Here is a 13,057-nt window from a genome sequence, read left to right as displayed (position 1 = left end):
GGCATTGAACGAAAGGAGCTGATGCCAGGTTTGCGAGATAGGGTCGAAGACTTGCTACCTATGGCTAAAGACTGGTTTGAGAAGGGGTATTAGAGCCACGGAGATTGGACAGCATGCTTGCAGCATACAAAGGCGGATGGAGGGACCGACAGCGCAGTGTTTTGGGTTTAATAGCTCACGGACTACAATGATACGATTTAAGCTCTACAATGCTACGTTCTAAATGCAAATTGCTACAGTATGTGCACGCGCTTCGACTCTACAGTCACCCCGTGAAGTGCATCTATGCCGAAGGGCTAGCAACCGACGTTGTGAGCGGGCCGCTCTCAATGTAAGTCCCAGAGAAGAACCAGTCTTCGGCACCCGTTCCATCGTTACCCTGGCGGGGCAAGCGAAGGACACCAAGATGCCAGTCAGCGCCGTTGGAGGAAGTGCTGGCGGAGAAAGGTCCAGCAGTCTTGGTGAGCGTGCTGTTCCCGGTGGAGTGCCAGAAAGTGACTTGGTTCTAGAGATTGGTGTACAAAGTCAGTGGATGCTTCATGTCAGTTTGTATGGGAATGCGACTTACGGAGGAGAAGTTGATCTCATAAGCGACGTTATGCCACTCGTCGGCCTTGAGCTCGACCTTCCATTTGCTTTGGCCACCCACCATCCATTGCCTGCATTAGAGTTAGCATGAAACCTGGAGTGGGTTGATACGTGTGCGTCAACTCACAGGTTGGTGTTGCTAGTGCCAGACTCTCCGTTGACCCAACCGTATTTCAGTTCCGTGAAATGGCTCTCGAAGAAACAGATCTGGTGTTCGTTCGTCGCACTTGGGACGTTGGTTGTAGACCTCTTGATCGAGAAATGGTAGTAGACTGTGCCTTGGTTGATAGCAGCCTTAGTCTGGGGGATGAGCTCTGTCCTCCACATGTCGCTGTTCCACTTCGCTGTGTTATCGATTGTGATCTTGGCACCTTGCTTGCTGCCAGTGTCTCCGGAGTTCTTGTAGTTCGGTGAGAGGTTTACGTATTTGGTGGTAGCACCTGAGCCGTGGATATAGTACTGGTAGTCTGAAAGAGAAAGAAGCGAACGTCAGCTGTGTTCGCTGTGTAGCTTGACTGCAGCACTTACTGCCCACTTGGTTTGCCCAGGACCATTTGTCCAGATCAGAGGAAGTGGTCATGTCGTTGAAGCGACCATCCCACAGGATTGTGCCTATCTCTAGTCAATAACATGTAACATGCGAATTGTGTGCTAACAAACCGGCGGAGACGGCGCTCACGAGTGCGTTGATGATAGCTGCCTTTCCGAACATGTTGACGACTGAAAGTGAAAAGGTCCCTGTTTGGAGAGACTGTAACAACTGGCAGTTGAGATACCGACAGCTGAGCTGTTCATGACGCTATATAAAGACCGCCTCAAGCCAATATTTAAAGTATCTCGACCCGAATCTGGAGGCGAGGCGTCCATTTCGTGCTTAGAGCGCTGCACATCAATATCGGGGAAAAGGCACATGTCCGGCATTCTACATTGAGTATGTGCTCAATGTGCGCTGCGTGACCACTGTTCTCAATCAATCTATATGTTTTCGCCGCCTTTTCACATATAGTTGTGGACCTAGTAACGGCCAAACGGTCCGGGACACATTGCGCCTTGTCTCAGCCAGACGCGGAGATGGCGACCCGGTTTTCGTCACCGCGTCCGCGGCACATGGTTCGATGCCGGCGAGTTAAGTCCATACAGGTACGAGATGATGGCGGGCTTGTTAATGGAGGAAGGTCGATCTGGCAGGGTGTCGAGATTAAGCTACATTAAGCCGAGGCCTACCCCACAACTAGTGCGAGCTAGAAAGCTTCGAATGGTGAGTCTGTCAGTAATTTCGGATGGTGACATGAACTTAAGGTCTGTCGCTAAGTGTAACTGTTTCTTGAGATATGTGAATGGATGCCTTTGGCATGACATTGGTTGCGGCGCGGGCGCACTTGCCGTGCCGCATCTTCCGAGATCTACCAAGGGGACTGGAAAGAAGAACGCCAACGCCTCGATGCGTCAAGGAGAACCGCAGCAGCTGCGACCCAGGTGCAAACGGAGATGCGGCTTCCCGCTTGGGGAGAGGACGCTAAGGAAGTGGCGTTGTTTTTTCGAAGTTGATTTTCCGAGCTGCGCCTATGAGGGCTGGGCGGAACGCGAGTCATGTCACCAGCCGTGGGCACTTTGAGGGACCGAGCAAGATTTATCGCTGGAGAATGAACGAGACTTTACCTGGCATTTGAAAAGCATTTCAGAGTTGTCTGCAGCGCGAAGAGCTCTCTTTCATAACACCGCTGTTGGTACTAGCCGCTCAGGGATTAGTGTCTATTGGTCTCATGCCGTCGTGCACACGGTGGCCTCTTACACCCCACATGGACTGAGGCACAGCAAAAACTGCGCTACGATGAATGTCGTTCCCAATCGCGCCATGAGGTTCCGCCCTTGCTGTCTCACTTTAACTTTTGATCATGGATGTCGAAAGATGCATCGCGCTGCACAATGAGATATTGCGCCACGGTTGGGTCAGCTCAGGTCGCAGTCCAGAGTCTCTCGAAGCCACCTGCAAGACATGGTTCGACACCTTTGGCGATGATGCCGAGGCTGTTCGTCCCCAGCTTTCGCCTGATCTTGTTCGGTTTCTCCAAGAAGCTCGACTTATTGGTTATTCTGAAAGTGTAGTCGATCTATCCTTCTTCTACTGGCTACAAAATCTCGCTTCGCCAAACTTCATGTTTGAGCAAGCGGAAGATTGGTCAGACGATGGAGAAGATGGCAATCTTTTGGTTCTCTACGAGATGAACAACTTCTCGGGTCACTGGTGCGGACTGGTGTAAGTTGAATCAGACAGCCGCATACTGTCTTGGTCCGGAATGTGCTAATCTTGTCGTACAGATATGATCAAGAAGCGAACCTCTGTATCTTGAGCCCAACCATCCATGACGCAGATGAGGTCTTTGAACAGAAAGTGTGGTACCCATTGGAAACCGCTCTGGAGTTCTGGCTGGGCCAGATTCGGAAAGGGAAGATCGTTGCTGCGCCCAAAGCTATACACGAAAAATCTGGCAATGAGCGCTACGACCCTTGGGAGTTTATCCCGTACAGCAAATCCATGCTGGAAGAGAATGTGGAGGCTTTCAATCGTCTAGTAGAAACTATCGAAACTCGGATGTCTTCCACGGCCGAGCACGCAGAAGCTGAACAAGTTGTACATGGGCTGGTCGAAGAGAGCATACTTCAAAGCATGAGTCTTCCCCATAACTTCACCTACGATTTCCTCCGACAGGCACGACGCCCACGCTTCCGAAACATAGCCCCAGGTCTCGAAGTAACTACCTCCACATTCTCCGATCAGCCATTCGGTTCTTATCTCTCGTCTACCTCCGACCGGCCTCCTATCCTCCTATTTCGCTTCAATCCCAACACTGTCACTGGCGAAGAAATAGATAATCCATTCCCTGGATTCGACCGTATGAGAACCCATACTGCGGGCCTATATCTTGTCCCACATTGGGAGACGACAGCCGAGGACGAATGTAGGTTGATTTTACCTTTTGGTATTGGAGCAAATGGTTATGCAAGGAGGACTGATGGCAGCAAGTTTGGGAGAAAAAAGGGTGGTGAAGACAGCCATGTAGATTTGTATCGTCCTGGATATCAGCCGCTTGAGGAGCCGCATGATCATAGTCTTGTCGATGTGTTGAAGAGCTGGACGGGTATGGTGGAGAGAGGCGATTGGCAGATTGATGAGAATGGAGTTGCAGGTGGAATGGATGTATGGAGAGAGGCGGATAGCAAGGAGAAATGGGCCGCGTATGTGATTCCGAGGGCTGTACAGGGGGTAGAGAGGTAGATAGCTATGGTGAAGTATGAGCTCTTTCAGAGGTAGAGCAACTAAAGCAACACGAAGCTACAATCGCGCCCCGGAACTTTTCACCCTTCAAGCCTCAAGTAATAAACGCCTACGAGATAGCAAGCTGTAGAGGGAAACGGAGGTTTAGACTATTCGGAAAAGCCTCATTGGTTACCCATTTCTACTGGAAAAGGCTCTCGACGTGGCGTCGCACCATTCTCAATTCTTTTTTCGTTCTCTACTCGATATCCCGGACCTTCCCAGCAACCAGGATCCCACCATGCATCTTCCCAGAGATTTATAGCATGCTGCCAGATGATTTTGAGGCGCTGTCCCTGAGACGATGCGCTCTTGCTAATGTCATCCAAATAGCCCCTGTCGAATTCAACCTGAGATGCCTTACAAACTCTCGGACCTCGCAAGATCTCGGTGTCTTGTCCATCTTGTGCAGGCTTCGGACGCCCAAGCTTAACCTTGAAGCTGTTGTATTTGAAGTCCAAGCCCGCAGTCTCCGAGTAAAGTTGCCTGTTCACATACTTGAGGTTGTTGAACTCAACGTAGCGCTTCACGGGAGACGATGTTTCTAGTACAACGGGATTATCCGAGCGCCGCACAACCTGCCGGGGTGCTTCCGGCGAGTGAAGGTAGAGCGGACTGGGTGAAGTGAGCACGAGCTCGTATATTTCTGGAATAGCATAGTTAGCGCATGACCAGTGCACCATTCAACGTCGACGTAGGAACGATAAATCACTCCAGAGCTCCAACTTACTGTTTCGTAGTTCACCCGGGAGTTGGAGCAGGGGCGATTCCGTGGACATGTTGTTGAATTGGTCTGCTTGTCTGCTTGTACCGTACTTCTTCTGGGTAAACTAGAGTAACGTCTTCGAGTCGAAATTAAGTACCAGGCGCAGACTTTTGTAGAGAATGGGTGGGTTTAGATTCTGCTTGGAGAGGAGAGGAGCACTCGAGGGGTGGAAGTGGGATGCTTTAAAGGGATGAGCCACTAGAGACTTTAGGTGAAAAAGGTCACTGCATTCAACTCATCCACAATACTATCGAGTGAGTACTCTCTCGTAAATTGAAACGCTCTGGATCGCGCTTTGCCTCTGTTGAAGTGGTTAGCCTCACGTTGACAACACTGTTGGGTCGGATCGTATCGATCGCGAGTTTCACTCACGAGCGTTCACTATTTGTAACCCTCTACTACATATACAAGGGCTTCCTCCCTTCTACATAACAACCACATCACAACTCTTCTTGATCTACAAATACTCACGAATCCACCAATCACTCAACCCCTACCAACGTAATCTGCTCCCCAAATCTTCTACCAACGCGGAAAGCATGCCAATTAGGTCGAACATGTTTTCAGATTTCATCTGGTCGTTTATGTCGAAACCGGAAGCTGTAAAACCAGCGACCAAGAGCCGCCTCTTCCTTCTTCCTCCCGAGCTCCGGAACGTTATCTACGAATACGTCCTAACCACACCAGACGCAACGCTAAAGTACACGACAAACGACACCTCCGGCCACAAACAGCTCAATCAGCTACAGTATGTCAATAAACAGCTACACCAGGAGTGCGCACACCTTGAGTTGAAGTTCAATACTACCATCACGATCTCTACCCGGGCCGAAGGCAAGACCACTGCCACCGAACAATTCTTTGCGCTTCTCGCATCACTTCCAGAAGAGAAACACAAATGGCTCCGAACTGTGGCTCTGCAAAATACCGACGCTGATGTGAACGAGTACTTGACGCAAAGGAATAATCCAGGCAAAAAGGTCCCCACACAGATCGACAACCAAGCCAACATGTGTCGACTAGCGAAACTGTGCAGACAGATGCCATATATTACCGTGGAACACAAATGGTCAATGTTCAGCGCCAAAGTGCTGAAGACAGCCTCTAATGGACCTGTCGATCCTCTCATGGTAATCGCACTTGGGGTTGCCTTATCAGAGCATCTCTTAGGTGACTCAAGGACCGAACTCTGGCCTATGGAACCGAACACCAGACCAGTCATAGAAAAAGGGGTGGAGATCGTAAGAGGGTGGAACAAATTTGATATAACGGGCGGGACGTCGCAACCATTACATGAGAGTTTACGGGCGGATAATTTGCACTTCTTCCCCATGGAAGATATCCTAGAATCGGAGGAAGTCTCCATACGCACAGGAACTCACTTCAACGATAAAGGGGAAGATCTTTCGCCGATATGGAGAGCGGCGATAAGGAAGTGGGTAGCGGAGGGACTATAAGGGATTTTTTGGTAGATCATGTCTACTCTAAACAACCCGCGAGAAGATGCGAATTGATGAGCAATTATAAGCATTCATGTACCTCGTCCATGTAATTCGCATCGGTCATGCCGTCCTTTGCAGGTGACGAGTGTAAACTCGCGATGAGTGTGTCTTCATAGCTGTTGATGTAGCCTCCACAGGGTCTTGTTTTTGTGGTAATGTTTGACTTATTCGCATGCGTAGGAGGTCAGGCGACTGGTTAATGATTCGTCGTTCACAATTCTTCTTTGTTTCATCGGCACCTTTGATGTTTGCCCTGTGCAAGTGGATGAAAGAGGCGAATGAGATGAAAGCAGCCGCGGCCAGCGCACGGGCCCGCAGTTGCCTCGGTGACATCACAAACAAGCTGCGCAGACTTTCCCAAGTCTGCCTATCGCCCATCACAGCGACCACACGAGCCAACCCACGCCTATCTCACGTCCGCCCTACAACTGTCTCGGTCGCCGGCCCCGCTCAACCGTAAACTTAATTCCGCGACAAAAAAGGACTCCACCACATCGACATGGCTGACGCGCGCGGAGAATACTGGTACTATGAAGATGGCGTTGACCCCAGCAAGATAACGGTCCCGGAACTGAGGAGCATCCTGCTGCGACATGGCGTCACGTATCCGTCCTCGGCAAAGAAGCCCGCTCTGGTTGGCATGTTCGTCGACCTGGTCCTCCCTCAGAAGTCCAAAGTCCAGCGGATGCAGGCACACACGAAGCGATCGACGCGGGGCATCGTAGACGTCCCCTCCAGTTCAGCCAGTACGGTTGAGACAGACGACGCCGAGGACGAAACACTTATTGCGCCTACGCCTGCGAAGACACGACGCACAACCCGACGAACAACGCGCGAGCCAACAGAGGAGGCAGAGGTGCCGGCACCACGCGCCAAGACACCCGCGCGCGCTGTCCCTGCCAAACACAGCAGAGCGCTTGAGCCCGAGGTGGACGAGCGGCCTGCGGCTAGACGCACACGCAAGAGCGTCACTCCTGCACCCAAAGAGCCCACGCCTGAGCCTGAAGCATGGCATCGCAACGACGCTGCCAGCCCCTTCACCCAGGAAAACCCGTTCCAAAGCGGAAGCTCTCCTGCAGTACCAGATACCATATCGCGCGACCGGCGTAGGAGAACTACTGGATTTGGTCAGCAGGAGCGGCGCAAGAGCGATGCGCACCGCCGGAGGACCGTCCAACCCAAGGCTGAACAACTAGACGAGGGCATCATGGTACCTACACGTGGAACGTTCGATGTGGCGGACCCACGTACACAGCATCAGGAAGACGATCTTGCAGATGCCGGCGAGGAGTTCACTCCAGAAGAGCAACTTGAACTAGTGCGCGAGCGTGCAAAGGCTGGCGAGGTCGACATTCTGCCTCCACGCAGACGGAGGCAAAAGGGCAAAGCCACTGGTACGATCAAAGCAATGGCCGGAACTCTACTCCTCACAGCATCAGCCGCTTTCGCTGGCGTCTGGCGACAGGAAAAGATCGATGTTGGCTTTTGTGGCATCGGACGAGATGCTACTGGACTTGGTGGTATGGAGCTACCGAGCTGGGCAGATCAGCTCCTCCCGCAGTGTGAGCCCTGCCCACCACACGCGCAGTGTTTCCGCGGGTTGACTCTGAGGTGCGATCCCGATTTCATCATGAAGGACCATCCGCTGTCACTCGGTGGCCTGGTTCCTCTCCCTCCGACGTGTGAGCCAGACAGCGAGAAGACGCGGAAGGTGAACGGTATCGCGAACAAGGCAGTGGAGATTCTGCGACAACGAAAGGCCCAGTATGAGTGTGGGGAACCAGATGCGGCAGGGAATCCAGTGGAAAGCCCTGAAGTTAGCGAAGGAGATCTGAAGCAGCAGATGGCTTCTCAAAAGAGCAAGAGCTTGACAGACCAGGAGTTCAGTGAGCTGTTCGACAGAGCCTTTCCTGAATTGACTATGCGAGAGGAGATAGTCGAAAGCACCGACGGGTAAGTACTTCCTTTCCAGTTCTCCAACCACTTGTGCAACATATCTGACGTGGAATTGTACTAATCAGTTACTCTTCCTTGGAAACAGAACAACAGGCGGACGACGTCTCGCATCCACCTCCCTCGCCAAGCTCTCCCTCTCCTGCAGCGTCCGAAGATCCCTCCGAGAATCTTTTGAACGACATCTTCTCCAAATTGTAACGATGCTCATTCTGATTGCCACTGGATCGTACGGAAAGTACGCATACACCAGTAACCGAGCAATGGAAGTTCGCGCGAAGCAACTCGCAAGCGACGCATACGATAGACTCCAGGACCAGGCCGCGTTGAGCTACTATGACCCTGGCGCGGAGAAGGGTATCAGTATGACACAACTGCGAGATGACGTCTTGAGGACTGAGTTCAACGCATCTCGCCGACAGAAGTTATGGACAAGGGTGCAGGCGAAGGTCGAAAAGAACAGCAACATCCGTGCAGGTGTCCGAACCACCGCGAGCGGCGACGTTGCTCGCATGTGGGAATGGGTCGGCCCTGTGAAGCGCATCGACGACGGACGGAGCCCTGAGAAGCGCGAGAGTGGCAGGTTCAGTCTTGGCATGGGTAGCAGCCCACTCTCCGCATCCAAGGATACGAAGGAGGCCCAGAAGTGGGAGGAGGGACATCCGATTTACTAGTCGTTACGCTCGCAGCTTTCATTTGTTTCCCATCGCGGGTTCATGGGTCAAGGATGATATATGATTAGGGATCTGCACTTTATTTGGCACGCATGATACCACAATACACTTCTTACTTCGACTGCACTTCATCGTTTCAACACACTCAATGACTAGTGAATATGTTTGGGGATGGTCTGGTGCGTGCCCTCGACATCTTGGCTGTGGCTGGTGAGTGGCGCAGGCCTCGGCTTACTAACCTAGCCGAAGCCCACACAACGCTAGCAATATCGGCCCAGCGCGACCACAACACCTCCAGCAACACCGCCAACTTTTCGCTCATACTAACCACAGAGCAAAATCCGTCAAAATGGTGAGTGACATTCTTGTTGCCAGAGACATTGCGAAGGACCACGACCGGTGCGACGAGCGAACGAATCCACGAATCTTCGATGACGATGGCGAGGCGAATTCTCCGACCCCGCGACATTCTACACGACGATACTCCATTACAAGACCGAGATGTGGCGGAAGACACTTGATGCTGAGAGGGTTGGGATTGTACAACGTCTCTTACGAAGGGCTGTTGGGTGCGAAGGGACATGTGAGGACCTTGGCGTTGAAGAGGCGGCGACTCAACACGTACTCCATCACGGGCCCTTGGTATCGCGCCGCATCTGAACCCAGCTGTCGGGCGCAGTGTAGATGCTGGCATTTGATGGTGGCAACATCTCACCAGGATGATCTCAATCGCGACCTCCGCATCACCGCACATCCCTCGCCATCGCTTACGTCGGTCGCTCGCTTCCCATTCGTCGCCAGTACAGGAAATTGGGAATTTCAAAAGCATTGAGCCTGAATGCTGACTGTGACTTCCCAGGTCAACGTTCCCAAGACCCGCCGAACCTACTGCAAGGGCAAGAAGTGCATGAAGCACACCCAGCACAAGGTCACCCGTTAGTGATCCGCGTCCACACACTCGCATACCCGTATACTGAGACTGTGTAGAATACAAGGCAGGAAAGGCCTCTCTGTTCGCGCAGGGTAAGCGTCGTTATGACCGCAAGCAATCCGGTTACGGAGGTCAGACCAAGCCCGTCTTCCACAAGGTACGATCGCACGCATTCGAGCTCAAAAGATGAGTACTAACACCATGCAGAAAGCGAAGACCACCAAGAAGGTCGTTCTCCGTCTAGAGTGCACACAGTGCAAGACCAAGGCACAGGTAGGGTCCGCTCACATTCTTCCACCTCGCAATCGCTAACATACTCGTAGCTCGCCCTCAAGCGATGCAAGCACTTCGAGCTCGGTGGTGACAAGAAGACCAAGGGTGCCGCTCTCGTCTTCTAAGCGTGTACCTTCTTTCTCTCTCTTTTGCTGGGCTCTCGGCGTAGTCTTCGGGCGGATGGAATGGACGGCTCTACCTTCGACTCAAGCAATGCATCAATCATCAGTGCGATAAGAATGAAGGCGTGTGAGGCGGAAGATCTGGCGACAAAAGGTCACCAGCCACGAATTTACGGACTGTAACCTACATATGCATCAAATGGAGCTCGATTGAAGGGACCGCAAAACATTTCCACTTAACGCAGGTAGTGACAGCGTGATCGGTGCCAAGTGATGGCTTCTGGATGCAGCAGGTACAGCCGCGCGGATCGTTACTGACGGAGTCATTTCTAAGTAGTGGCTACCCCTCCACCCCACTAACGCGTCGCGCCCTATCTTGTCGATTGGCTTTGACGCTACTTCTCATGTGAGTCTCCGTCATTCTCTGGATTGCCCTCACACAATGGCTGATACTAAGAAAAGTGTCCTCATTGTTGGCGGCGGCGCAGTCGGTGCAATTGCAGCCGTCAACCTCGAAGTCGGCGGTCTCGCAACAGTAACCGTTGTGCTACGGTCCAACTACAGCGTCGTCAAAGAGAAAGGATACACAATCGAAAGCTGCGACCATGGCAGATTGGATGAATGGAAACCTAGCGTTGGTATGTTGCAAACCTTATCAGCGATTCACCTGCCGATCCGCAACTACAAGAAGCTAACACACCCAAGTCCGCAACACCATCCCCAACCTTACCGAAGAAGACCTCCCACCATACGACTACGTCGTCCTCTGCACCAAAAACATCCCCGACGTCTCCCCCACCGCCGTCGACCTAATCACGCCAGCCCTCCCCAAGAACAGCAACAAAACCACTCTGATCCTCCTGCAAAATGGCCTCAACATCGAAAAGCCCTTCTTGCGCCCGCATCCCAACATTCCCATTCTCTCCGCTATCTCCATGATCGGCAGCGCGGAACCCTCACCGGGCCACATCGTCCAAGACGAAGGCGACAGGCTTCTCATCGGCGCTTTTCCCACTTCCAACATTAATCCCGCTGTACCGGAACGTCGGGCGGAGGAGTTCGTGGAGTTGTATGGGAAGGGTGGGAAGACGGATTGTCAGTACTCGCCTAATGTCTTGCATGACAGGTGGAAGAAATTGGTGTTCAACGCTTGTCTGAATCCCATCTGTGCGATTACGGGACTGGATGATGGACGGCTGAGACTTGCTGATGGGGCGTTGGATGGACTTGTTCGACCGGCTATGCGGGAGATAGTTGCGGCTGCGAAAGCGGTTTGTGGTGTTGAGTTGGCGGAGGATGTGGTTGAGGCGACTATTCATATTGATCCGCTGGAGAGCTATTTGAAGCCGAGTATGCAGCAGGATGTGGAGAAGGTGAGTTACTTCCTGTGTCTGCGTTTCATGTGGGGAGACGGAGGTGCTAATGTCGACAGGGCAACTTCATCGAGTTCGAGAACCTATTGGGCGAGCCGCTGAGAGCGGGTAAGGATGCTGGTGTGGCTATGCCGACGTTGGAGGTGCTATATCAGCTTGCGAAAGCTATCCAGTGGCGGATAAAGGAGAGTAGGGGACTCGTTGAGGTACCAAAGAAAAAGTAGCGCGGTTGAGCTGGCATGGTAGCTCTTGATTTTGTACATGGTGTTATCAACTACACATCCACTGTATCAAGGACGAATTGTTAGAGCACTAGAGACTATGACACGAACTCGGAATGACTATCGAAGATGTGTAGTATTTCTTCAAGGCTTTTCAGCCTGCTGCTAGCATGCTGTCTAAAACAAAGAGGAAGCACCAATCTACCCCACTTGACCGACTATCAGTATCGTGACTCTTTTTCGATACACGCCAACCTAGGAAAAACCCGAACACCCTGGAGTCTACGTTGACGTTAGATCATCTACTTTGCAAGTTGGTGGTGTCATGTAGTCTGCAGACCTGTTCAGGTTTTTTCTTGTATGAGGTGGATATGGAAACCAAGGGCCAGGTATCATCGTCGAGATACCGGATCCCAGCAGGAGACCGAGAATATATTCAGGCCTTGTCGACTAGATGCGACACCCTCCGGTTCTCTCTCTAGATACCATACTCCATCCACTCTCTCAAGTACTTGTTGCCAATCCACTGCTCTGCCTCTAGAATAACCTCGCCATCTTCCGCAACTCTGTGATTTGCCTTGATGACGGGTACTGTGAAGTTCGCAGGTAAGGTGGGGAAGTACCTTAAGTTCTCGGCCTGCAGTTGCGCCAAGTGTACTTTTGGGCCTTTACATGGCTCTCTCCATTTCTTTCCGGATTCTTTCAACATAGTATGTTCGGATTCGTCGAAAATAAGGTATTTGGTGCTTTCGCCACGGTATGCATAGTAAATGGATAGAGCCGCCATAAAGAAGAAGACAACGTCGTAGTGCCGGCGGTTGGCGTATGTCCAGAAAGGGTTATAACACTTGACTCTCATAGTGGGGATGTCGTTGCAGAGTCGGGCGAGGCGTGCGACAGCCTCCGCTCTCTCACTATCGAAGCACTTTGGATCATACTTGTCGCATGTGATGCTGATGGTCTTAATCCAGGACCTTTTGGCAATAGACATCGACGACACCCAGGCAGTAAGCATGTCGGACGGAGACTCATGTCCCGAACCCTCAGACAATGTGACGTCGTTGAACTTGAGCTCCAAACCAGCAGTCTCTGCATACAACTGTTTGTTGACATACTTGAGCTGGTTGTATTCGACGAGCTTCTCGTCATCCCCCTGCTGGAAAGGTGCCTCGCGATGGTAGAGGTACGGCTTGTCCTCACCATCCTTAGGCATGCGGTAATGCAGCGGCTCTGAGTGGGTGAGAGCAAGTTGGTAGATCGTGTTGCGGAGCTCGGCCGGCAAGTCCAGAAGAAGCGAGGTGTTGGCCATCGTGGTGCGATAGTGGTTGAGACTTGTTT

General features: G+C 52.0%; 8 protein-coding genes across 8 annotated transcripts; 5 read left to right on the top strand and 3 right to left on the bottom strand.

Moving 5' to 3' along the window:
- Nucleotides 1-283: 283 nt before the first annotated feature.
- Nucleotides 284-1,300, bottom strand: J4E84_007848 (uncharacterized protein; the record flags this gene model as incomplete). Its single annotated transcript, XM_049390426.1, has 5 exons — nt 284-505; nt 569-659; nt 716-1,055; nt 1,117-1,200; nt 1,249-1,300. The coding sequence occupies 5 exons, from the start codon at nt 1,298-1,300 to the stop codon at nt 284-286; spliced, it is 789 nt and encodes a 262-aa protein (XP_049241886.1).
- A 1,183-nt stretch (nt 1,301-2,483) lies between these two features.
- On the top strand, nt 2,484-3,865 carry J4E84_007847 (uncharacterized protein; the record flags this gene model as incomplete). The annotated part of the gene is made up of 2 exons (XM_049390425.1): nt 2,484-2,845; nt 2,908-3,865. 2 exons carry the CDS (start codon nt 2,484-2,486, stop codon nt 3,863-3,865), a joined length of 1,320 nt encoding a protein of 439 aa, XP_049241885.1.
- Nucleotides 3,866-4,029: 164 nt separating this feature from the next.
- J4E84_007846 (uncharacterized protein) lies at nt 4,030-4,683 on the bottom strand (the record flags this gene model as incomplete). Its single annotated transcript, XM_049390424.1, has 2 exons — nt 4,030-4,550; nt 4,635-4,683. The coding sequence occupies 2 exons, from the start codon at nt 4,681-4,683 to the stop codon at nt 4,030-4,032; spliced, it is 570 nt and encodes a 189-aa protein (XP_049241884.1).
- A 544-nt stretch (nt 4,684-5,227) lies between these two features.
- On the top strand, nt 5,228-6,127 carry J4E84_007845 (uncharacterized protein; the record flags this gene model as incomplete). The annotated part of the gene is made up of 1 exon (XM_049390423.1): nt 5,228-6,127. One exon carries the CDS (start codon nt 5,228-5,230, stop codon nt 6,125-6,127), a length of 900 nt encoding a protein of 299 aa, XP_049241883.1.
- Nucleotides 6,128-6,671: 544 nt separating this feature from the next.
- Nucleotides 6,672-8,799, top strand: J4E84_007844 (uncharacterized protein; the record flags this gene model as incomplete). Its single annotated transcript, XM_049390422.1, has 2 exons — nt 6,672-8,125; nt 8,214-8,799. The coding sequence occupies 2 exons, from the start codon at nt 6,672-6,674 to the stop codon at nt 8,797-8,799; spliced, it is 2,040 nt and encodes a 679-aa protein (XP_049241882.1).
- Nucleotides 8,800-9,637: 838 nt separating this feature from the next.
- RPL44 (40s ribosomal protein L44e) lies at nt 9,638-10,128 on the top strand (the record flags this gene model as incomplete). The annotated part of the gene is made up of 4 exons (XM_049390421.1): nt 9,638-9,734; nt 9,787-9,887; nt 9,938-10,003; nt 10,054-10,128. The coding sequence occupies 4 exons, from the start codon at nt 9,638-9,640 to the stop codon at nt 10,126-10,128; spliced, it is 339 nt and encodes a 112-aa protein (XP_049241881.1).
- A 439-nt stretch (nt 10,129-10,567) lies between these two features.
- Nucleotides 10,568-11,722, top strand: J4E84_007842 (uncharacterized protein; the record flags this gene model as incomplete). Its single annotated transcript, XM_049390420.1, has 3 exons — nt 10,568-10,763; nt 10,831-11,498; nt 11,558-11,722. The coding sequence occupies 3 exons, from the start codon at nt 10,568-10,570 to the stop codon at nt 11,720-11,722; spliced, it is 1,029 nt and encodes a 342-aa protein (XP_049241880.1).
- Nucleotides 11,723-12,197: 475 nt separating this feature from the next.
- On the bottom strand, nt 12,198-13,028 carry J4E84_007841 (uncharacterized protein; the record flags this gene model as incomplete). Its single annotated transcript, XM_049390419.1, has 1 exon — nt 12,198-13,028. The coding sequence occupies one exon, from the start codon at nt 13,026-13,028 to the stop codon at nt 12,198-12,200; it is 831 nt and encodes a 276-aa protein (XP_049241879.1).
- Between the last annotated feature and the right edge of the window lie 29 nt (nt 13,029-13,057).

This window comes from Alternaria hordeiaustralica, assembly GCF_023758085.1.
Source record: "Alternaria hordeiaustralica strain BMP 2776 chromosome Unknown scaffold_18, whole genome shotgun sequence".
NCBI classification, from domain to species: domain Eukaryota; kingdom Fungi; phylum Ascomycota; class Dothideomycetes; order Pleosporales; family Pleosporaceae; genus Alternaria; species Alternaria hordeiaustralica.
Note: the sequence above shows the minus strand (reverse complement) of the source record. Positions and strands in the feature narration are given on the sequence as shown.